This window comes from Notolepis coatsorum (assembly GCF_963971535.1).
Source record: "Notolepis coatsorum genome assembly, chromosome: 7".
NCBI lineage: Eukaryota > Metazoa > Chordata > Actinopteri > Aulopiformes > Paralepididae > Notolepis > Notolepis coatsorum.
In genome coordinates this window covers 140,751,725-140,778,273 of record NC_140171.1, presented here as the reverse complement: position 1 = coordinate 140,778,273, position 26,549 = coordinate 140,751,725, and the positions used below count along the sequence as shown (strand labels likewise).

The window sequence follows — 26,549 nt, the reverse complement described above, 5'->3', positions numbered from 1 at the left end:
AAGAACAAAACAAAAACACCATGAAGCCCAAAACATTTGAAATAAATTAAATAAATGCAACACTTCCAGACACACCCCACGTCAAGGTAAGGAAAAACTCACAAAAACCTAGCAATAGGAAAAAATGCACCACAGGCAATGTGGAGGAGAGAAACCTTAGAAGGGCCGTTCAAGGGGGGATCTCCCTTCTTAGATGTCGGTGATAGTAGTGTTGCTATAAAACAGGCGAAACACACGGAGTGCCATTACTATTTAGTAGGCCTGTCCCCGACTAAGGATTTCTATAGTCGACTTTGATTGGCCAAAATGTGCTGATAGTCGACTGGTAGTAGACTACCACCCCACCCCATCATTCCATTTGGGCTGTGGGCGGTGCTTAATGTCTGAAGGCTTCTTGTCCTCTGTGAAAGCATGCAATTGGTCCACTGATGGATCCATCTTTATATTTGTCTAGTGTGTTCATTAGACGGGTGAAATCCTCTTGCAGTGCCTCTGTGCCCGTTTTCTTAGGCAGTTAGCCTCGCTGGTACGCGCGCCATTAGTGTTAGCCACGCTTCTAGACCTCTTTGCTTTTGGAAAGAATGAGTAAAAATATATATATATATATAAATATAAATATATAATAATATAATATATATATAAAATATATAATAATAATAATAATAATAATAATAATAATAATAATAATAATAATAATAATAATAATAATAATAATAATAATAATAATAATAATAATAATAATAATAATAATAATAATAAGAGGTTGGCAGTCGACTATTCGACTAGTCGGGGTCAGCCCTACTATTTAGTTACCGTTTAGATGCCGAGCAATCTAACCCACTCGCTTACTCATTGACCATATTCATATACCACAGGCTAGAGAGGAACCCAACCTGAGCATGACTTGGCTGTCGTCGTGTGAATAGGTCTAATGGTTAGCCCCTAGTGGCGGTTCACAGGCATGGCACCTGGGACTTGTGTTTACATTCTGCTCTCATGCTTCGCTTCTATAACGCCATCTCTCCATATCCACCGTATCACCGTGCGGATTCAAAACCTACTGACACAATGAGCCCAATTTTGTCACACAGGAAGACTCCTAGCTGGATACTCAGAGATCCAGGACACAGAGCAGCGCAAGAGATCATCTCTTTATGCTCCTGTGTGCTTATTTTGGTCGTCACTCGTTGGCTAACATACAAGCACTCATTCATACTCGTACTGTACCTAGACACACACCTGTTTGCATACACATGCACGCACACACACACATAAATACTTTCACCCCCCCCCCCCCTAATCCTCCCCTGTTTATTTCTTTTGTACATCTATAGGCTGTGCATGTGTTTGTTTGTTTGTTTATGTGTATGATTCTTAACTCATTCAGCGCCATCACTTTAATCAATATGGGGAGACTGCGAAATTTGCGAGTGCTTAAAATATATCTTATATTATAGCTATGGGTCTAATAACACCGTCGATTGTCAGTGAGTTGCTTCTGGTCAACATGCAAAAAACAGATTGTTTTTTCATCCGTACATTTCCGTTTTATACCGTTTTGAATATGAGTATAGTTTTGGTGATTCTTAGTAATCCCAGGAAAAGACGCGATAATAGCGTTTTAGTGGAATGCACTTATCACGTTGTAATTTTTCACCCGATTATCGAGTCTTCCTGAAATCAACGCTAGATTATCGTTATTATCCTTCCTCATGCAAGAATGAAACAGGGCTTGTAGCGGGGCGCTCGTCCCATCCCCCCCACCGCAGCCAACGGTAAACAGCAAACACACAGTCCACACACAGCTTCGATCGCGGGAGAAAGAAATATCAGATCAACGCAAGATTGGATATATAGTGTTCTTACATTGTCTCTGATGTAATGCAAAAAAAATTATCCAATTATCTGATCGCCATTCCAAATACTGCTCGTGGAGGTCCGTCCCACGTTGTCCGGCATTGCATATGGGGGGGGGGGGGCAGCCTCGCAGATGTATCGTTGTAAACGCTCGTCCTGCCGGAGTATTTAAACCCCGCCCGCACGGCTCAGATCGGCCCAGAAAAGAAACTACATCATTCCTAATGGAGTGCAATACCGGCAGGAAGGCGTAGGCGGCGGTATTTGCCCTTTTGCGTGCTCAGACCCATTTCCCAATGATAACATCAGGCTGGATGGATGAAAAATGAAACGATTAAAACCTGAGTTTTCTCGTGATTGACGCTGAATGAGTTATCTCATTCACTGCCAACAACGATTATACTCGTTATTGGCTGCCAATCATTGAACATCAACAACGAGTATACTCGTTATTTGAACGTTATTTCTTTTATTCGATATTTCTATTCATTACAGGCCCACTGACTCTGGGTTAACATTGGGAATCGCATTGAGAATGCCTAGGTGCAATACCGGCCGCATCACGCTACACGGCGGTATCGAGCACCCTTTCTAACATTGTATCCTGGGCTGTGGGATGGCCAAGGGTTTCGGGTTACATTTTTCCTTGTCGGGCAAGACGAACGGTTCTGCCGGTTACATTGAAGCCCGTCAAATATGCCCGATCCATATGTTATGGTGGATTATGCCGTAGAGCAAATGGACATTGGATGTACCAGATGGCAATCAAGAAATTGGAATAATGTTTTTGGAATACTCCCGGTCGTAGGTAAGGACGATTTGACGTCAAGTCTAGCTTGATCCTGCAAGGCTTTTGTACCGATTGGGCTGATAAGCGTTTTTAGTGTTGAATACGAATGCCGTTACCGACAATCAAATAATCAGAAATGACCCCCCCCCCCCCCCTTTCATGCATTCATGATGGAACATAATACCTATATTGTAGATTTGATTCCGGAACAATAGCGGGTTCAGGCAAGAAACGGCAACGTCTACAATGGAATCGAAGTATACTGCCATAACTAAGCATTTCATGAATTACCATAGACCGCTCTAAAACCATACTTATATTCACCACGGTATAACACAGGAACGTATGGATGGAAAAATTATCTCTTTTTTTCAACTTGACCGGAAGAAACTCAATGTCAAATGACTATAGTATTGTATCCATGGCTATAATATAGAATATAGATTTAGCTCTACAAACAAGGTGACTAACTCCCATCGGTTACAGCGTGGCAATACTACCACAGGATAAGGCTAATCCCCGGCGGTCAATGAGTTAACTGTGTTTTTATTTTGTTATTGGTGTATATGTGTATATGTGTATATGTGTATATGTATATATGTATATATATATATATATATATGTATGTATGTATGTATGTATGTATGTATGTATGTATGTATGTATGTATGTATGTATGTATGTATGTATGTATATAATGTATGTATGTATGTATATGTGATTATATATGTATATTTGTACTCCTGTTGGGGCCTCTTGGACCAGATCGACATTGTAAATAAGAAACCTGTTCTTAATGTTTTATCTGGCTAAATAAAGGTTAAAAAAAAAATCTGCAACTCGTCATCATTTTCACCTAAAAAGTTGTTGATAAACCTAACCTCAGTGGAGAGACCTGACATCCCACCCTAACCTAACATAGAAATGATGATGATGATAATAATAATCCATTTCCAAAGATAATGATTTATTTGTAATTTATTTATTTTACTTTGCAGCTTGGCTGTTTAACCCTTTCACTACCACACTACAGAAGGGTAACCCTTTCACTACCACACTACAGACGGTTGACGCTTTGTCATGTGGCAGTGAAAGGGTTAACCTTCTGTAGTGTGGTAGTGAAAGGGTTAACTATTTGCCGTGTGGCAGTGAAAGGGTTAACCTTATGTATTGTCACAGTGAAAGGGTTAACATTCTGTACTGTGGTAGTGAAAGGGTTAACCTTCTGTAGTGTGGCAGTGAAAGGGTCAACCCGTTGCCGTGTGGCAGTGAAAGGGTTAACTAGTTGCTGTGTGGCAGTGAAAGGGTTAACCGTCTGTATTGTCACAGTGAAAGGGTTAACATTCTGCAGTGTGGCAGTGAAAGGGTTAACCCTTTGCTGTGTGGCAGTGAAAGGGTTAACCTGCTTGTAGTGTTGCAGTGAAAGGGTTAACCATTTGGTAGTGAAAGTGGTAGCAGAGGCGCATCAGTCTCACCGTCCTGACACTCCATGAGGGTGGACTGGGGCACGTTGAAGCGCAGGGAGGCCCCCGGGCCGGGCAGCTTGCCCCCCACCCTCAGCAGCTCCTTGGCACCGTGGCCCCGCACCCTCACCATGTCAAACACCGTCAGGTTGTTCCTGAAAACAACGACCAGTTCACACAATAACTGACATCTGACGAAGGATTTGTATAGTCGACTTTGATTGGCCGAAATATCAGGGTCAGCTCTAATATAATAGTATATAAAATATGCACTAACGTTACACTTATGATTCATCATTAAATTACCTTCTGGTCACATGCCCACTGCACCACATACTGTATAACATCAAGGTGAACCTGATCAATATTTGAACATTTCTTCAACATACCTGATGATGAGGATGGTGGTGGTGGGTTTGTGTTCTGAGGGACTGAAGACCACGGCGACCTCTCTGGTCTCCCAGGGCTGGAGCAGCAGCCTCAGGACGCCCTGGCCTCTCTCCCCACCCAGCTTCTGTCCTGCCTACACACACACGGAGAGACACACACACAGACAGACACACACACACACACACACGGAGACAGGGACACACAGAGAGACACACACACACACACAGACAGAGACAGACACAGAGACACACAACCACACAGACACACACACACACACAAAGGAAGGAGCAGGTTGGTAGGGAAAGCACACAGTAGAGCTGGGGAAATATTTCAGGGAAAAATAAATCAATATTGAATTGTTTGATTAGAATCAAATCGACTTGTAAAAATCCTGCAATCCATCTTTTCATCTACGCCTTTTTTCAGTAGATGTGTGAAGATTTTCACTGAAGGTTATTTCTAGCAAGCCTCCCGACCAGCAGAGTTTCTGCCGAACTACTGTGGAAACTCAGATCTTTTGACAACAATGGACAGGGTTCCCAGACATTGCAAAATGAAATTCACGGACTTTCAAGTACTTTTCCAAGCACCATTTTTCTTTTAACTGCATTTTTTTTATAGAAAATATAATATATATATAATATCCAATATTTATGGCTTAAACCCAATTTCTGACAATTAGTTACACTTTAAATGAAAAAAATTATATTTCTTGATTCAGAACAATTTGATCGTGGATGAACAAAACTTTCAATGCGAATGGTTGATTTGAATTTCAAGGACTTTTTAAGCACCTTGTTAAAAAATTATCTGTTTTCAAGGAATTCCAGGCCTTGACTTTTCTTTTCGTGCGAACCCTGAATGGAAGATGCCGACCCGCTGAAACCATCAAGTCTAATCCAATCAGGACCATGTGAATCGAATCAGTGCCAATACCCAACACACACATACACGCACACACTACACTTCTCCAAGAGGTACACACTCATTCTGAATGGCCACATATACAGGTTCCAAGGTATGGAAAAGGAATTTGCCCACTGTTTGCTTCTATTGTCCTGTGTGTGTAAGTACAGAGTGTGATAAGGATCCCAGATTGGCAGCAGGAGGTGTTCAGTAATAAGTAGTGCTGTCAGGCGATTAAAAAAATGTATCTAATTAATTACAGGATTTGTAATTAATTAATCTAATTAATCGCATTTTAATCGCATAACCATTTTATGCCTGATATTCTATAATCATATTTCAAATTGCATGTGTCCAGATGGCAGAATTCAGTACTGTATCTACAAAACCTTCTGTTTAATCATCTTCCATCTATTAATTTGCTTAGATTTTTCAGGTCTGGTCAATTTGAGCATGGTGTTATTCACAGTCAAAGATAAAAAAAAAATGTATTGATATTCTCATTTGGTTCATTACAATTGACTCAAAATAAAATGTTCATTCAATCAATCACCGTGCAGATTGATTGATTGAATGAAAATGTTATTAACAGATTGCAGAATGGGTACAATACAGTACGGCTCAATACACACAATTGTTAAGGGGATGCAGACCAGAGAAAGACTTTCGTCTTGTTTACATCAGGGTCCCCCATTTTCAATTCATAATGAATTGTAAGTAAGGGTGCAACTTGCACCGTGCAATCCATTCTTTGTGGATCTAGCCCACAGTATTTCTGACACTGGGAATACATTCCCTGAGATTCATAGATGTCACTAGAATCAGATACCAAGAACATGCAACCATATTAATGGACCATATTAAAAAAAAGTCTGTAAATGTGTATTCTACATTCTTATGGAATGAATGAGATAAAAAAAAATATTAAAAAAAATAAAATTATAAAAAAATAAAATAATTTTTTTTTAATTAATTTTGAGTTCATTTTCATAACGCGATAATTAGCTGTGTAATTAATTAATCTAATTAACGCGATAAACCGACAGCCCTAGTAATAAGAGATGAAGCAGCACTGTAAGGGCCTGTGTCAGCTCCTTTCTGTCATTCATTTCTATGCTACAGACGCGACAGGCGCGCTCCTTTTCCCAGCGCCACGCCTCGCGTTTTAGCGCTCTCGACGGCCAGCGTTTTTGGGGCGGAGCGCTCCCAGCGCCTAAAGTTGAAACTAGTTCAACTTTTTGAGAGGAGCGCCGCTCATCAAGGTAACTTATTTCGACCGATCAATCAACATCGAGCAAGTGGCGGAGCCGCGGCAGTCGCGAGACTCAGGAAAACGCTCTGAGCATGCATATTTTCGCTTTTCAAAGCGGCCCGCCTTGAAAAAAACGTCCCCGGTGGACACAAAGCCTAACTCCATGTCCCAGGGTGTTACAGTGTGTTTACCTTGGGGAGAGCAGCCAGAAGAGTGAACTCCATAGTGCTGATGTTGACGGACAAAGGGCTTATGTTAAACCTGATGAATGGAAGAAAAGAAGAGAACAGTTTATTTTATTTTATTATTATTATATTTTCCCCCTCCTTTTTCCGTTTTTCTCCCATCCCAATGTTAGTCGTTATGCCAATTCCCAATCCTCTTCCTGGTCGTTGCACACTCTACCCCCTACCGTCGGTCTGGGAGGGCGGAGACTATCGCATGCTTCCTCCGACACATGTGTAGCCAGCCCACCGCTTCTTTTCACCTGGCAGCGCGGACTCTCACTGGGAGAGTGTAACGTGTGGAAGGTCACACTACCTCCCTCCAGATCCTTCCCTCGCTGTGCAGGCCCCCCGACCAAACTGTAGAAGTCGCTGTGTACAACGACCAGGACCCACCCCACCGGCTTTCCCACCCGCTGACTCTGCCAATTGTGTCAGTATGGACGGCCGACCAAGCCGGAGGCACCGCAGCTGGATTCGATCCCACTGTCTCTGCGGTGGTAGACAGACGCTTAGTCCGCTGCGCTACCTGGCCGCCCGAAGATAATCGTTTTAACTGGGACAACAAGCACTGGATCGTTGTTATTAAAACATTTTAAAAAATAAAGAAAAGTGGTGCAACTCTACGTCCGTCCGTCCCACTCACTCATTAATACATTTATTGATTCAAATTTTTTTACGCAAAAATCTATCTTTTTAAAATTGTAATATATCAATATATTAATAATATAAATTATCTGGTCATTTTATGCCTCTCTATAATTATGCCAATTCTATGCAAATTGTATGCCTATGTCTGTATGAAAGGTGCTATACAAATAAAGTGTATAATTATTATTATGAATTAATTCATTCAGTAATGCATTCAAACGTGGCTCGCCGGCATGGCACAGAGTTTACTCTATGGGAGAATACTTCACATCAACACTGACTAGGGATGTTAACCCTTTCACTGCCACACGGCAGAAGGTTAACCCTTTACTATCACACGTTGCACACGTTGTTGAACTTGATCATGCATATTTATTAGAAAATTGTATTACAGCACTATGTTATCAATACACATTTATAAAAACGAGGCATATTTAGCCAGAATATGTTGCCAGAACAGTAAAAAAAAAAATACCACTGTTACCTACCCGCAACCCCAATTTGGGTCGCGACCCGTAGTTTGAGAACCACTAATCGATCGTTAACGTTATCGATGATTGAGTAAGGAACATGCTTATAATTTGCAACCCTAACACTGACATGACATACCACTTGGTCAGGAGGTCCAGGGCGTCCAGAGGGGCGGGGTACAGAGAGAGGGCTCTGATCTCCACCGACACCACGGAGGCCGAGGGGTTCTTCAGGGTGAGCAGCTTCACCTGTGTGATCGCAAAATATTATCATGTTTGTAGTTTCTGTGTTAAAACACATATTCTCTTACAGCCTTGACTAGTTAATATAGGGTTAACTAGTATAAAGACACTAGGAGGACAGTGTCTTATAACAACGGCCACGGTTTAGGAGATATGACATTTGGCCTGGACTCCCGTGATCTTCGTGTGAAGACATAACAAAGTCCCTAAACCCATCTTTTGTTTTCATTTTCTCACTAGGGCATTTTTGTTTACCTTTCTTGTCGGATCGGTTATTAAGTGGGCATCTTATGTATGTCATGTCAATTATGTATTTATTGTAAGTCTGATCAGAGCTCTGTCTCACTTTCTGGTCAGACATTCGTGTGTCTGATTGTAAACTGAGCTCTGTGTGGCCACAGAAATTTAAACTATGTTCTATATTTTTATATATATATACAAATGGACTCGTCTGAATTTCTACAGTTTCACTGTTTGGCTCATTTAGAATACTCCACAACAGCTGCACGTGACAAACACTTTCAGTCTGCTGCGTTCACACGGCCCTAAACTCTAGAAACTAGTGCCGTCATCTTCCCTTTATTCATTTGCTTAGATTTCTCAGGTCTGGTCAATTTTAGCATGGTGTTATTCACAGTCAAAGATAAAAATAATAGAATTGATATTCTCATTTGGTTCATTACAATTTACTCAAGCCTAGTAACAGACACAGTATTTCTGACACTGGGAATACATTCCCTGAGATCCATAGATGTCCCTAGAATCAGATACCAAGAACATGCAAATGGTAATAAAAAAAAAAAAAAAAAAGTAGATAAATGTTTATTCTACGTTCTTATGGAACGAATGAGATTAAAAAAAAAGTTAAAAAAATATATATATATTTTATTTTTATTAAAAAAAAAAATTTCGTTAATTTCTATAAATCGATCATTTGCTGTGTAATTAATTAATCTAATTAACGCAATAAACTGACATCCCTAATAAAAACCATCTTCCAGTGAACAGGTACGAAGTGGTGGTATCCCCCACCTTGCTCTCGTTGACAGGCGTGGCGCCAAAGTCTAGAGGCGAGGACGTCTCCACCGGGAGTCTGGGCCATCTGAGAAGACGAGAGGATTCCACAAGGATGTGGTCCATGTACTGATTGATTGATTGATCTCGAACCAACACACATAACTATCACAACAAATTGATAAAAGGTTAACCTTCTGTCGTGTGGCAGTGAAAGGGCTAGTGTGGTGTGTATGTTTGACCTGCAGGGTAGTTGGTCTTTGCTGCTCTGCCATCGAGAGCAGAGCTCAGCAGCCAGTCTGCTGTCTACAGCCCAGGAGGAGGAGAGGGAGTCTGGGAGCAGGGAGCGCTGCCACTGGGCCCGACCTGGAGGAGGAAACACACCACATCCATCACACAGAAAATGGGAAAAAGAAAGCTTTTAGGTTTTCCGCACCTACTGCGCGGAACAATGTCCAGTCCGATCTGAAGATTCAAAGCTTGGTAACCCTGAATGTATTTAAGGCTGGTGAAGCCTATTGTAACCAGGTTTTCTGTGTGCAAATGTTTTATCTGATCATTTTGTAACATTACTTTTATCTGTAATGTCTATGTGTTTATTTTGAAACTTTGTGTTGCTGCTATTCTTGGCCAGGTCTCCCTTGTAAAAGAGGATCTCAATGGGACAAAACCTGGTTAAATAAAGGCTCTCTCTCTCTCCCTCTCTCCCTCTCTCCCTCCCTCCCTCCCTCCCTCCCTCTGGTTAAATAAAGTCTCTCTCTCTCTCTCTCTCTCTCTCTCTCTCTCTCTCTCTCTCTCTCTCTCTCTCTCTCTCCCTCCCTCTCTCTCTCCCTCTCTCCCTCTCTCCCTCTCTCCCTCCCTCCCTCCCTCCCTCCCTCCCTCCCTCCCTCCCTCCCTCCCTCCCTCCCTCTCTCCCTCCCTCCCTCCCTCCCTCCCTCCCTCCCTCCCTCCCTCCCTCCCTCCCTCCCTCCCTCCCTCTCAAAATACAGTGGGTGTGTCACTTTGAATAGACGGTCTCACCTGCTGCTGACAGTTGGAGTGAACAGGGTCGTCCACACTGTTCCTGTGTCTGGAACACCAACTCTCCCTGCTGGACACCATAATAATAATAATAATAATAAAACTGTATTCCTTTCATACAGAAACTGCAGCTCAAAGTGCTTCACAACAGAAAAGGCATAAAATGAGCACCTAAAGTGCAGACATATAAAATCAGTTTTTCACATTAGGATCTAACATGAATGAATGAATGAATGAATGAATGAATGAATGAATGAATGAATGAATGAATGAATGAATGAATGAATGAATGAATGAATGAATGAATGAATGAAAACTTTATTTAACAGATTGCAGAATGGGTACAATACAGTACGGCTCAATACACACAATTGTTAAGGGGATGCAGACCAGAGAAAGACTTTCGTCTGGTTTACATCAGGGTCCCCCATTTTCATAGTGACATTTATGACATACACAACATACATGACATCATGACATTTATGACAAAGGGACATACATGACAAACAGGTATTGTTACAAAGGGTCAGATTAAACCGAATATATATATTTATTGCTTGAGATCCCTTGTATAATATTTGTATATCGTTTGATATCTCTTGTATATTCTTTGTATATATACACGGAATATCCCTTTACCTGGGTACAAACCAGACCATAATATTCGCTCTCCTATTGGACAGCGACCCCTAGGCGCCAACGACCATACCCCCAATGGCAAGTTCAAAGGCAACGCCAAGGCATGTCTCAACATGTCCAGGTTTGCGCAGTAATACGAGACAGAACTGAGGTTGGCACTAGATAATTCACCTTACGTATAAATACGGCGCAGGTGGAAACAGCAGCAATTCGTTCATTACTAGTAAAGCCTTCACCACGAGACAACGTGCCGTGAAGTGGGCAACTTTGCCTCTGAATAGAGCCTTGAGAACCGCGTGCGAATAGATTGCTAAAGTGTCAGAGTTTAACGCAGTATCGTTGAGTTCGACTTATTCTAATGTGAAGTAATAGTCTATCATTTATAGTGTATCGTGCGGCTACCGTTCTTCAGTGACCAGCATTACCACCGGTTCGTCGTGTATATAGCTAGTGCACTTATCCAGGCTGGGCGGCCTAAACTCGTGCCACCACCCGAGGAGTCCTAGACGAGAACCGTTGGATATGTACACCGGAGAACCTACCCCGGCGACTGCAGAACCTTTTCTGGTTGGATTATATTGCTTTGGTACCGTGACTGCTGGAGCAGAGAACCGTCTACCCCACTATCGTGTGGGATCTACCCCAGTGAGGAGCATCCCTCGAGCCCGCCTCTAGGAGGAGGCTGGCTAGCTTTCATCCATGCTGTCGGGCATACTGGATTATAGCTGTTGCTTTGTCTACCGATCAAGGGAGTACTGCACTGGTTCCTGTATCTGGAACCTCGTTATTCCTCGTTGACCCAGACTTTGCACCCGAACATTCCTCTACCCTGCCGGCTTACACCCGGAGGGAACCCCCCAGTGTCTCCAGCTGGTACTAGTGTGCCTTATGTAATTGCTATGCTACAGGTGGCGTCAGTTTAGACCCATCTTACTATTCTCATTGACTTACGCTCTTGACCTACTTTACGTGTGTTCTTCGCCTTACAAGCGCGAGTATAATTCTCAATCTGTAACTTAACGTTGCTTGCTCTGATAATAATAAAACCCTCTAAATAGAACTTTATGTGTCATTGCCGTATTCTTGTGTGGGTGTTCACCATATATATTCATGTACTGTATGGCCAGTAATTAAAGTACATAACTAAGTAGTGGTTTAATAATACCATACTCTCAATAGTCAGGGAATTGTACCCCTCAGTTACAGGTATATAGTACTGTAACATTTGTGACATATACGATATGCAAATATACAGTACTGTTACCCAGAGATCCTAACAGAAACTATATACATACGGTGGGGAGAGAATATATACATACGGTGGGGAGGAGACTGTCTATTAGGAGGGGGTGGGGTGGGTTTGGGCATTTACGGTGGCCAGTTTCGAATTGCAGCCTCCCGTAGGTGCTCTTTAAGAGCGGTTTTGAATGTGGGTAGGGATTCAAATTTTTTGTACAGCTGTGGGTAGGGCGTTCCACATTGTTGTGGCATAATTGCGAAAGGTGTTTAGTCCCTTGTTTGTGCCGAATCTGGGTTTAACATGATTTGTGGAACTCCCTCTGGTGTTGTGTTCGTGGTATTCACTGACCTTTGGGAAGTATTTTGACATGTACATGGGTACCTTAGTGGTGTAGTGTATCTTGTAGACCAGGCCCATTGCAAGTTGCTGTACTCTGTTGTCTACTCTAAGCCATCATAGGTTGTCAAAGTGGGCAGGGGTGAGGTGGGTTCTAGGAGTAAGGTCAAGCAGTAGTCTGACCAGTTTGTTTTGTGATGTTTGTAATTTTGTTTTTAGCACCTTTGAGGTTCTTTGGTACCATGAGGTGCAAGCATAGTCGTAGTACCCTTGAATGAGTGATCCTGCCAGAGTCTTCAGGGTATTCTTGTTTACCAGAGAGGAGATCCGGTACAAGAATCTAATTCGTTGGTTGACTTTTTTGATTACATTGGATGCCATTTTGTCACAGGAAAGATTTGCCTCTAGGATGGAACCCAGGTATGTAATTTCATTTTTCCTTGTGACAATATTGTCACCCACTGTAACTGAGAAGCCGTCGGTCTTGCTTAGTTTGTTATTTGATCAGAAGAGAATGGACTCTGTTTTGCCCATGTGTAATGATAGTTTGTTATCAGCGAGCCAGGTGCAGATTCTGCCGAGTTCTGAGCTGAGGGTTTTTTCTACCTGTAACTTGTTCTTGTCAGAGACCAGCAGGGCTGAGTCGTCCGCGAACAAGAACAAGTTGCAGTCACAAGCTGACGACACGACATGTCATTTGCATAAATTAGGAACAGTAGCGGTCCTAGTATGCTTCCTTGTGGAACACCACAGCTCACTGGGAGGGGGTGGGATAGAGTACCGTTTACCTCCACCATCTGTTCTCTCCCCTCCAGGTAGGATTGCATCCAGCTCACTGATAGACTATCAAAAAAACCAATTGCTTTTAGCTTGTCAATCAGAATGGAGTGATTGACAGTGTCGAAGGCCTTTTGTAGGTCCAGCATGACCATGCCGCAGTATTTGCCCGCGTCCACCTCTTGTTTGATGTGGTCGTTCAAATAGAGAAGGCATGTGTCAGTGGAGTGGGACATCCCAACAGGCCACCTTGTTTACAGTTTGATTAAGTTTTAAATAGACAATAATAAAAAAAAATGCAATAAAAAGTGCAATAAAATAGTAGAATAGAATAGATATTTACAGTGCAATAAAATAGTTCTGGATTACTGTTCAACAGTTCAAAATCGTCTTTACCTTCTCTGTTTGGTATCCACAGTTTAAAACGTGACAGTCTTCCCTCCTGTTTTATACCCACTTTGACCCTTCAAACCTCCCACTCAGGGCAAACCTCCCTCTCAGGGGAAGTTCCCTCTCGCAGGGCGCAGTTCTAGGCCTGGGTCCTACACAGATACCCACACAGTTTAATACCTGACAGTTTTACAGACAAGACTTTACAGACAATCACTTCCAGCTCCCAGCGGACCTTCTTTCAGGGCCACAACATACCACAGTTCTCCCTGCCTGTCCATCACTCAGGCGGGCGACCCACGTGATTATAGCAAGTGAAAGTGAAAATGGCCCAAATCCTATCCAACATGCACATCTGGCATCATTAAAAAAAACAAAAAAAACAACAACAACATTAATCTTCTTTATAGCGCCATTATTTCTTCTTTCGCGGTGGTCTGATCTGGGCAGGCAGGCAGGCCGTTAACGTCATCACATCAGCTCACAGTCACACGAGGACAAACATTAGTCCAAGCTTGAGCTGTGAGATTTCTATCATTCTGCTGTGACACACCGTAGCACAAACATTTACTCTTGTGGCAAAATAAAAGCCTCGCTCTCCTGAGGCTTTTGCCACCCAAGTCCCTCGAAAGTCAATGAAAAAAACGTATCAGCTGGTGTTAAGGTCAACTAACTAACTAAGACTTATTTGGTCAATTGAATTAATTGACTCAATTCGTCAGCTTTTTTATTTATTTTTTACTGGATGAGTTATGACGATAAAGGCCATCTCTCTGCCATCACAAAAATATTGGCAATATGGCACAAGATTTAAAGAGCACATTTAGGCCCCGTTTAGACGGAAACGCTAGCAGGTGAATCCGCAAAAATATTTTTTCGGATGTGCCTTTCGTTTATACGGAAATGGCGTTTTTACGGGGTGAAACCGTAAAAAAGTGAGACCACCTTCCAGGGTGGAATTCCTAGAAACGCTAAACCTTTGCGCTCTCATCTAAACTGTCAAACCGCATAAAACGATGACGAAAGGGTTGTCAAGGCTCTCGTCGCGTGTACTGCTTACATCACAGGCATGCGCCAGTAGCCTAGAAGCGTAAATAAAGCATGTCTGATTCTATCCATGGCGATCACCTGAAGGCTACATTGGCAGTACTTTTAAATACACAAGAATCTGTCCCGCGGCGTGACTGGACCCACTGTCTGTGAGTGACTCTGCTTTGGTCCAATCACATTCCCCACCCACAGTCTGCGAATCAGAGGCAGAGTAGGGCGGGTCTTCACAGCACGTCATGTGACATATGCGCCAATCGTGTGACAGCGGGGCTCCGTTGTCTCGAGTTGTTACAGCCTCGTCTGCACGGAGAATTCCATCCCAAAACGCTCGTCTAAACGCAAAATTAAAAGTGAAACCGTAAGACGACTTTTGCGGTTTCTGTTCAGACTCTCTCCGTCTAAACGTAGCCTTAAAGAGCTCCTTCCGCACGACCGGATTCATTGGCCTGCCGACAACGATATACGTGATGTTACAGATTTGTTCATTAAAGCAAATATATTCCATTACCCAACAAAATAGTGGAGAAAAACCTCCTTCAAGACAGCCTAGTATTATTACCTTGGCCCGGGGTGGAGAGGAGCTTTAATTGCATTTAATTAATAAAAAAATACATATGATAATGTATTGTACGTTATGTCATATTACATTATATTATAATTAATCTGCATATTATATTAAACTATATTTACACTATAATACTATTATGGTACTATATTATATTGTATATATTAGGGCTGTCCCTGACTAAGGATTTGGATGGTCAACTCTGATTGGCCAAAATTTTCCATTAGTCGACTATTGGTCGACAAAAAAAAGAAAAAAAAAAGTACTGTACTGTATAATATTTTTATTTTATTTTTATTTTTTTATCATTCCATTTGGGCTGTGGGGGTGCTTAATGTCTGAAGAAGTCGACTGAAGGCTTCTTGTCCTCTGCAAAAGCATGCAATTGGTCCACTGATGGATACATCTTGATATTTGTCTAGTCTAGTGTGTTCATTAGATGGGTGAAATCCTCTTTCAGTGCCTCTGTGCCTGTTTTCGTAGGCAGTTAGCCTCTGGTATGCGTGCCATTAGCGTTAGCCACGTGTCACGTATGCCTCTTTTCTTTTGGAAAGAATGATAAAAAAATTTAATTATAATAATAATATTATTATTATTATTATTATTTTGTTTTACTATTCGACTAAGAGGTTGGTTAGTCGACTACGGCTCCTTTTGACCGATTAGTCGACTAATCGACTAATAGGGGTCAGCCCTAGTATATATCATGTAGTACTATATATCTCATATCACATTATATGTGTGTTGTATACACTATTATATACTATACTATAGGGCTGAATCGGTCGAAAGGAGCCGTAGTCGACTGCCAACCTCTTAGTAAAAAAATAAAATAAAAAATAAAAAAATTTATAAAACAATATTTTAGTTTTAAAACATTTTTTATCATTCTTTCCAAAAGAAAAGAGACATAGAAGCGTGGCTAACGCTAATAATTATTTTTTGCCAATCATAGTCGACTATCCAAATACTTAGTCGGGGACAGCCCTACTATACTATTATATACTGCAGGTATACTACCGGTATACTGTAATGTAGTGCTGTACCGAATGTAATTTTTTAACATTCAATTGAAGTATTCGAATGTCTATAAATTTTTTTTCTTTTTATAAAATTACTTCATACATTTTTTTTTAAACTAAATCCTCAATTTGAATAAAGTGATTAATCTGATTAAATTAGTATTTTTCTTTTGTTAAATCAACTTTCTTTAATGAATATAACTCATCAGTTTCGTCAACATAAATAATCCAATAAGGGCACGGTTGGTATGAAAGTGATTGTGACGTCGTATAGTATAATATTATAATATTGGTGTAGCCTAATCTTTAACTGCAACTGTGAAGAAAACCCCCATTGGTTTAAACAGATTGAATAGACACAAAAAAAAAAAAAAGTAAAAGAAAAAAGAAAAAAGATTTGAATGTTGATTTAGAATTCGAATGTCAACATTATGATGGAAGCTTCGAAGCATCCGGTACAGCCCTACTGTAATGTGTACTATAATGTGTACTATATGTATGTACTGTAATGTGTACTATATGTATGTACTATGTATGTGTGTAAATGTAAAAAAAAAACGAAAGAAACGCAAGTCTTCAGGGGTAAGGGCCCGACAAGCCTATGGCTTCTCCCTATAGCCCTTTTCAGACAATTGGACAATGCTGCAATAGCAGCTGGTAAAACTTTGCCGATTTATGGAATGACCATTGTGTATGTGTCCAAAACCCGAAATAAAAAATGACTGAACTGAACCGAGTTGTGTCGTGCAGCGGGACGCGCCCAGGCCTCTTACCTTGGCCGGGGTGGAGGGGAAGAGCAGTGGGACGTGCAGGGACGCGCCCAGGCTGGTGTCCAGGCGGAGGGTGGCCAGCAGGGGGACAGGCAGGGTCCTGTTGAGCAGCCTGAGGGACAGGAGACGCCAGCAGCCCCGGGGGACCGTCACTGGACTGCTGCAGTTCACCACCTGGCAGACGGGGGGCGGCAGAGACCCATCCATCAAACCCCCAGTGACATAGCATTCGAGTGTGGATCGTTTGCCAAGCAACTGTTTAACCCTTTCACTACCACACTACCGAAGGGTTAACCCTTTCACTGGGACAAGACAGAAGGTTAACCCTTTCACTGGTAGTGAAAGGGTTAACCTTCTGTAGTGTGGTAGTGAAAGGGTTCAAACTAAGGCTGTCAATCGATTAAGGTCGCTTTCACATTATAGTTTGGTGGACTCGGTGCGATTCGGGGGTGAAGTTGCAACATTGTTGCATTCTTCATTTGGTTCGGTTTGTTGCTTTCACACTGCGATTTGTCAAGTGCACCAAACTTTCTGAACAATGGCATGCGATCGAAAAGGGCGCTCGTCTATTTGATATATAGAATCCCAAAAACAGGCTTCAGGGACAGCTCTACAGCGCACATACACCACATTCTGCGAAGCAGCCCAGCGCACACACATACACCACATTATTCTGCGAAGCAGCCCAGCGCACACACACACACCACATTATTCTGCGAAGCAGCCCAGCAGACACACATACACCACATTATTCCCCGGAGCAGCCCAGCGCACACACACATTATTCTCATATATTGCTGAAATGCTGACGCAGTTTCTTAATTTTGATGTGACATTGATCGATTGTTCAATTGAAGCTCATTGCCATCATTCTCTCGCTAAACAACTTGTACACCTCGTTGTTTTTGTGAGTGGCCACAAGCAGCTGTTTAATTAGCTCCTCTGACCATATTTCTATCAGGGCTTTTACCTCCTCATTCGCCCACGTCTGTCCACGAGACATGTTCCACGCATGCTTGTTTTGCAGTGCGCGACGCAGTGTTTGTTTTGTTTCCTTCTACTCAAGATGCACAGTTTATTGGGTGACTTCCTATATTTGGTCTTGCGTTTGGTCCGATGAGCATTCACACCACAAAAGTACGCACCAGGGTTCACTTGGAAGCGAACCGAGACCTACGTTTTCAGGCGGACCAGAGTTAGCTTTTTTGGTCCGCACCAGAGTTTGAATGAGCTTTCACACTACCCCAAACCAAGCGGACTATCCGAGGAAACAAACTCTGGTGCGTTTAAAGCGGACCAAACAGCTCTGGTGTGAATGCGACCTAAAATATTTAATCTGATTAATCGCATGATTGTCCAGTTAACTCGTGATTAATCGCAAATTAATCGCATATTTTTTATCTGTTCTAAATCTACCTTAAACAGATATTTTTCAAGTTGTAATACTCTTATCAACATGAGAGTCAACAAATGCTTGCTTTATGCAGCCATTTAACACCCTGGATGACCTTCATGCATTTGCAAATTTGCATCAAATTCAAAACAGAGTGATGCACAAAATAACTTAAAAAGAAAATAATAATTTAAAACAATGAATAAAGTGTGCGTGAAATAATAGGGGAAAGAAAACGTTAGGAACTTGTTACATTCACCCACACAAGGGCTGAGGACTCACCCCCCCCCCCAACCCCCCCCCCCCCCCCCCCCCCTCTCTCTCTCTCTCTCTCTCTGAGTCAGAAACAAACATAGTATCAATGAGAGTATCAATAATACACCGGAGTGAATAGTGAAAAAAATAGTGGCGTTAAAAGAATTGTGCGTTAACGCGCTAATAACTTTGACAGCCTTAGTTTAAACGTAGTTCACCTTCAAAGCATGTTTGAGATGCTAAACTAATTGAGGGTGTGTTTATGATGAGGTGGGACTGGTATAGCAGTACATTACCTGGAGTAACCCCTGGGACGTGTGCGAGAGGCTGACGTTAGTGATGGTGAGAGGCAGGTGGAGGGTGTTGGTCAGCCACAGGTCGACATGGTCTGCCCCTCTCTGCCTCACCTGGAGGAGGCTGGACAGATCCCAGCCTGGCCCACTGAAGACGGGACAAACAAACCCAAACAAACCCCAAAAGTCAAATTATGGCTCCTCGACAATGTTAAAAACTAGATTATAAAATGTATGAAAATGTTGTCTGATAACATTGTTGTCTGTGGCTACGTTTGTACTGCACTTAAAATTTACATGTCTATGTAGTTTTGTCATATTGTTATTGTCATATTGTTATTTGTGGTCATGTTTTGTATTGCATAACTGTCTGAGACCAAGGACCACAATGGAAATAACAACATTAAGGAGTACTCTGCGAGATAAGGCTCAGTGGCCTCGTGGGTAGAGTGTCCGCCCTGAGTTCGGGAGGCTGGGAGTTCAAGCCCCGGCCGAGTCATACCAAAGACTATTTAAAAATGGTACCCATAGCCTCCCTGCTTGACACTCAGCATCAAGGGTTGGTTTGGGGGGAAGTCCTTGCGACATACTAGCGTCATGTCCAAGGGGTGTACTTGTACATCAAGCTGCCTCACGCTACGGAAACAGGAGATAGGCTCCTGCCCCATGTGCCGTTACGGCTCGAGAACCATTGGTTCTCAAAGGCAAACTGCTGCGAGATTAGAGGCTTCTTGAGGCGTCGTTTGGAGCAGCAATGCTTCATTATTAAATCAGGTGGCTTGAAGTTGAGATTTACCGCGATGGCTTCATTATATGATATGATAATGAATGATGAATGTCTAGCATGGAGTATGCGATGGAAAGGACAGTAATGTCTCGCTATAGCTTGCGGGTGAAAACCACTTCAAAGTGTCCAGTGTTAAACTGAAAGTGTCAAAGTGTCTAGATGTAACACTGAACGGTGCAGAAAGACCTTCATTCCGACAGCCATTAGACTCTATAATGCATCACTGTGCCTCACTGTGCCTCACTGCATCACTGCATCACAGGGTGACAGTACAGCCTGGAGAAATCTTCCTGGACACTTTAAAATGTTTACACTTCTCACAATCTTCCTGGACACTTTACACTTTATATTTTTACACTCATTACTGTACATTTTACTGCATACTTTTGTCTGGATAGTTTATATTTAAGATTTTAGAATGTACAGTATATACATACCAGAATGTATATCCCGGACCCGGCAGACTGTATTTTTATTCTATTCTTATTTTTAAAGGTCCCCTATTGTAAAAATTGCCAGTGTTTTGCATTGTTTTCAAGCAATGTGAGGTTGTACAACACTGAGAAAATGTGAAATCTGTACCAAGTGCAGTTTTTGCTGTTCAGCTGTGACAAGAACTCTCCCTACTGAAATAAGCCATTCAGAATTTACTGGATCTGTGACGTGTAAGGGGGGCTGACCAATCACCGTTAAGCTAATATCTGCATACCCTACTGTGGTTACTAGCCACCGCCCACAATCAACTGAAGTTCAACAGTGATTCGAGTAAGTTAGCTTAACGTTAAAATGATGAGCAACACAGGCAAGACATGTGCTGTTCCTGACTGCCAAGCAGCGAATACGTCCTTGCCCTCGTTTCCTAATGATATCGTGCTCCGCAAGCAATGGGCCAAGTTAGTTTTTGGAATTTTTTCAAAGAAGACACTGAGAATCAAGGACTTTATAATGCTGGGGTGATTTCCAGGCTGTTGCTAAAGAAAGGAGCTGTACCAAGTCAAGAAAGAAAGTATTGAATCAGTAAGTACATAAGTCATAATTAGTTAATTAGCAGTAGGACCTCGTTCATTCATCCGTTACCAAACGTCTACAACTATGATGCACTTCGGACTAGTGTCAGGTAACCCAAGGAGAACGCGCGCACGTGCGAACAGAACGATTATTTGCGATAGTGGTAAAGGTTATTCCCTTTTCTAATTTTGCTAATATTTTCTGTTTGTCTCAATAGTGTATTAACAATGATCCAAATGATCAATGATCCAATAGGATTGATGCAACGTAAAAAGATCGATTCATATTGCAATACTCTTATTTTGAAAATTCCGTGGAGAGTCGTATCCGCTCGGCTCAACACCACAGCAGTAGCGTCTGAAACGCGGACATTGCAACAGAGCAAGGCTACATAGTGTGCCTATTTTACGACCCAAAACAAGTCCCTGCTGTTTTATTCCGCAACGGGTCAAATGCATCTAACATGCTTTGCAATCCTCGCCATTCCTTTATGCCCACGTCGCATTAAAGACCGAAATTAACGCTACGTTAGCGTAAGCTAACAACAAGCTTACCCTGATCAGAGCCATAGACAGAGAGAACAGCAGAGTGGGGACTGGGAAAGGGGGGGAGGGGCAGGCATTCTCCCTTTCTGTGTGTGTGTGTTGCGTTTGGAAAGACCAGATGAAGTATAGTATATTTATAGTAAATGTAATGAGGATGGACAGATAATGTTGATATTATAGAAAATACAATACATAATAAATGTATTCGTGATCATCATGCAACATAAAACAATTGCAGGAACGGTTTGGGAGAGGAAGGGGTTTTAGGTTGCAGGTTGTGAGTTCTAAAAAAATTTACTTAAAGTTTAAAGCTCAATATATCAAAACGTGGCACTTTACAGTGAACAGGAGGTCTATTTGTATTAAAAACAATAGATTGTTTTTCATTTAAATGTCTGGAAGAGCTCAAAAATAAAAATGTCAAATTATATTTCCGTTGCCTTTTTTGAGTTGATCTAAAATGTTACCGATCGTGTTAAATGAGCACATAATATCGTCTCATATCGATCGCAGGCACCTGAATCGAATCGTGGCAGACTTTGTGATATCGCCAAATATCGTATCGTTGTCCAAAGAATCGCTATCGTATCGTGATGAAACCGGTGATTCCCACCCCTACAAAGTACTCGATTAAAAATACAAAACAATTGAAAAAAAAACGTACAGATGTGTTCCATAGACTCACAGGAATTGTGTAAAATTGACCAAAAAGTTAACAATTGTGGACCTTTAATATTATTATATTCTTATTTTAGTCCTATTGACTACCTAAAAGTTTATTATTTGTTCAACGTGAGCGATCTGTAGTGCAGAATTTCCCTGTGGATTATTAAAGGGTTTCTGTCCCGGTACCTGTGTGTGACCTGTAGTCCAGGGAAGGTGTTGGCCGTGTGGTTCCCCAGGATCTGGAGACTGATGTGTCTGGAGCATCTCCTGCCGTGGCCTGGGAGGGAGCCTGGGGGGGAGACATGGAGCATCACTGTTACCAGGGTTAGGGAGCCTGGGGGGGAGACATGGAGCATCACTGTTACCAGGGTTAGGGAGCCTGGGGGGGGGGGGACATGGAGCATCACTGTTACCAGGGTTAGGGAGCCTGGGGGGGGGGGGACATGGAGCATCACTGTTACCAGGGTTAGGGTTATATGGGAGCCTGGGGGGGGAGACATTAGAGCCATATGAAATCAGTTTTATTTTTTTCCAAATTCCATTTTATTTTTTTCCAAATTCCGTTTTTTCCGTTTGAATATTTCAGAATTCTGTATTTTGCTTTGTACGCTCATTTTACCATCAGAAATAGTGTCTAATAAGTGGGAATGAATAAATGTCCACAATTTAATAAGATATAACAGTCCATTTAATAGGGCTGTCTTAAATACTTCGAAGCTTCGAAGCTTCGTTTGATGGGCATGGGATTCGAATATGAAAATAAAATTTGATTATTTAAAAAAAATATATATATTATTATATATATTTTTGCTAAATCAACTCTGCCTCTCTTTAACTACAACAAGCAATGTTGTTTGTTATTTAAGATGAGGTTGGACTCGGCACTTGAAAAAAAAAAGTATAAAAAAAAATAATAATAATTATAGTTGATTCCATTTTTATTGCTCAATTCCGCGATTCCGTCCGCGATTCCATGATTGCGGATTCCATATGGCTCTAGGAGACATGGAGCATCACTGTTACCACCAGGGTTCCCACAGACATTGCAAAATGAAATTCAAGGACTTTCAAGTACTTTTCCCAGCACTATCTTTCATTTTAACCCTTTCACTGCCACACGACAGCCGGTTAACTCTTTCACTGTGACAATACAGAAGGTTAGGCCTTTACTATCACACAACCGACGGCGATGCTCCATCATTAGCATCATTAGCTCCACGGATGCGGTTGTGTGATAGTAAAGGGTTAACCTTCTGTCATGTGGCAGTGAAAGGGTTAAAAAGGGCATTTAAAAGGATACAATTCACTTTTAAATGCTGTTTTTATAGAAAAAATTATCTGATCCAATATTTATGGCTTAAAAAAAAACAATTTCAAGTCCTTCTGTTATACTTCATGGTACTCTCCCTGGTCAGTGAGCAATAAAATAATATCCATATGCACTATTTACGCTTTTCCACTGGCAAAGGAACTTGAGGAAACATTCCATAACAGAACAATAAGTTCTGAGATGGATTCTTGTCTCCGTTTCCATACATGGAGTGAAAAAAATAACACATTTTACGTTCAGAGCAGGATGTCAGCCAACTTCGGGGGTCAGTGTTTGACATATAAGAGGCCCGGATTTTATGTTTAGGTTAAGTAAAAATAGAAATGACATGATATACCATCCCGGGAGGAGATCAAAGGTTTGTTTCAGCTCAGTGTTCATTTGCCTGGCTGAGATATGTCATTCCAACCTTTATTTAAAATCGTAAGCTTCTGAGGTTTCCCTCATTTACAGAAACGACGAGTGTACAAAATGTAAACAGTAAATAATACAAACAATATTCACAGAAAATTAAACACCAGAGTAAAACATTTTAAACTTTTAAAAGTCCCCCGTCTTATAAATGGCCTTTTCCAGTGTTTAGCATTGTTTTCTAGCAATGGGGGTTTGTATCAATGGGGTCTGTGTCTCTAATTATCATTTTGGCGGATTGCTCCAATTCAGTTGAGACTATATCCTCCACCACTGAACTAAGCCATTCTGAATTTCACGTACCTGTGACATCCAAGAATTCTCATCTGCATAACTAACTCTATGGTTGTAGCAACACTCAACCTTTCGCTCAACAACAGAGCGAGTGTAAATACTGACACTTCCTCAAATGGGTTGACGTGGCGTGGGTGCCAACAGAGAGAGCAGAGAACGAGCGAGCGAGAGAGATAGAGAGGGAGAGAGAGGGACACGAAGCATCTTAGGCCATGCCCATGGTTAGACTAGTGTATTCCTGGCGTTTTTTTATACGTTTTTGACGACGTTTGATGTCCCTATTACACAGAAATGCGTTTTTTGGCGTTTTTTTGTGGATACGGCTGAAACGCAAAATTGTGTTTGCGTTTGGAGATACGCAAAAAAAACGAATCGACAACAGCGTGTAGTCAGCACGGAGCCGTTGTTGCGAAAACGCCCATGCGCAGTAGATACCATCTGCGTGCCCTTCCGGTGACAACAGTGTGTGTGTTTGGGACATAGCTCCGTGTCCCAAAACAAATAGCTTCAGCTACCATGTGTTGTCAAGTTATTGTTATAAGGACCCCAGTCCAAGCTACAACAGTCTGCATTCCCTTAACAATTGTTTGTATTGAGCCGTATTGTATTGTACCCATATGCAATATGTTAAATAAAGTTTACATCCATTCATTCTGCTAGCATTACCGATTGCATGAGCAGCTGGCTAACGTGAGCTATCAGGATTCAGACCCTGTTAGCTCAGAGCTCCTCTTTCAACTTAACAAGCATTAAACAAAATGGCCCAGTCATCTATTCACCTTTGTTTAATACACACAGCGTTGTCTCTAATGTTATCTAACTACTGATAGCTCGCGATATCATCAGTTTTGGTGCTGGCTAAGTAGCGTGAGCTAACGTTAGCTTCTAGCCACAATGCTATATTGTTATAATGGCATACTCCATTGACGTTAGCATGCAGCTAACAATGCTACCGATCGTTTTTTAGACTAAACTATCCGCTCTTGGTGGTCACTTGTGTTGATGTTAGTTTTGTTTCATCAACAAATGACAGGCAGAACACACAGTGAATGTATCCATTTTGTTTATTGCACTTTTATTAGGCTTTGCTGAAAAAGAATTGCTGCATTGAGTAAATAGGCAAGATGGTGGCGCGGCATAGGCGCCTGCCTTATTGACATTTTCTTTGCTGGAGCTTCCAGGAAGTGTATTGGCACATTCGTTCTGATTGGTTGAAATTGCCTTCATGTTTGCCACCTACTGCTTTGGCAGTGTACTACATCAGTGTGCTCGGGTGACAAAAACGAGAAAAAAACGAAAGTGTGACTCGAGGCGCACGACGTCGCGGCGATACGCATATGAAAACAATACGAAGATGATACGAAAGGTGTAACCGCCGCCTTACACACACTCCCCGACCGCGCGTGTGCGGGGAAACACACACGCAGTCGAGACACAGATCGTGACGAGCGAGCGAGAGAGAGGGAGAGAGAGACAGAGAGGGAGAGAGAGAGAGGGACACTGAGCACGCCACACACACTCCCGCAGTCGGGAGCACTCGCATATCACTGTCAACCTGCTGCAAAATATCATTGCGCACACTCCCACGCACGCGCCCGTATTCCGATCCGTGCAATCATATTCACAGGGGTATATATTGTCATTTGAAACAAGTTACCAATGCATTGTCCCGTGGGATTATGCCCCCCTGCTGCGAAATTAATTAGTATCCCCCTCAATCTCTCTACAGTATGTCTCTCTCTGTCTGCCAGTGCAGACTGTGGGTGACTGTCACTCAAAGCGCTTATGGGCGGAGCCCAGCCCAAAACAGCTTGAAATCTTGAAGTGGAAAAATGCTGCTTTAGAGTACTTGATTAGAAATACAAAACAATGAATTAAAAAAAAAAAAAAAAAAAACTTACAGATGTGTTCCATAGACTCACAGGAATTGTGTAACATTGCCCAAATAGTGAAAGGAATAGCAAAACATGGGACCTTTAAAATAATAAAAGAAGATCAGCTAAAACAGTTACAGGTAGTCACACAATGGTCTGAAATCATACGTTTAAACATACCAAGGGAAGGGAGAACCTCCAACTTCAGAGAGTTGAATGACATTCCATGAGTTAGAGGCATCAAAGGAGAAAGCTGACTTCCCTAGATCAGAAGAAACTTGAGGAACCCTAAGAACCATCCAGTCATTCGATCGAGTTGAATAGGTTCCAATATTCCAATCTAACAGTGAAGAGATATAAACAGGTTGTTTACCTATAAGGGCTTTAGAAATAAATAAATAAATACCAGTGTTCGCTGCGCCTTTCTGTAAGAGAAGGCCAACCCACCCTATCATACACGACACAATGGTGAGTATCATATCTGTCACTCACCAGTAATAAACCTAAGAGCTGAGTGATATGCAGAATCCAGAGGTTTAAAAGTTATGATAATACGAAGCCGGCAGAGTGCAGCGGTACACATATACAGCCGGGATCCAGCTACCTGGGAGACTGGTCTCTGTC

General features: G+C 41.9%; 1 protein-coding gene across 2 annotated transcripts in view; it reads right to left on the bottom strand.

Annotated features, from left to right (window-relative positions):
* tmem131l (transmembrane 131 like) overlaps positions 1 to 26,549 on the bottom strand; it is a 161,123-nt gene that overhangs the window by 41,507 nt on the left and 93,067 nt on the right. For both annotated transcript variants that reach the window (XM_084317960.1, XM_084317961.1), the window contains exons 12-21: positions 22,203 to 22,305; positions 19,014 to 19,158; positions 17,073 to 17,243; positions 10,281 to 10,350; positions 9,503 to 9,626; positions 9,279 to 9,348; positions 8,143 to 8,252; positions 6,850 to 6,919; positions 4,500 to 4,633; positions 4,123 to 4,265 (exon numbers count right to left, since the gene is read on the bottom strand). In XM_084317960.1, the coding sequence (XP_084174086.1) occupies positions 4,123 to 4,265; positions 4,500 to 4,633; positions 6,850 to 6,919; positions 8,143 to 8,252; positions 9,279 to 9,348; positions 9,503 to 9,626; positions 10,281 to 10,350; positions 17,073 to 17,243; positions 19,014 to 19,158; positions 22,203 to 22,305 (1,140 nt within the window). The remainder of the gene's footprint in view (positions 1 to 4,122; positions 4,266 to 4,499; positions 4,634 to 6,849; positions 6,920 to 8,142; positions 8,253 to 9,278; positions 9,349 to 9,502; positions 9,627 to 10,280; positions 10,351 to 17,072; positions 17,244 to 19,013; positions 19,159 to 22,202; positions 22,306 to 26,549) is intronic.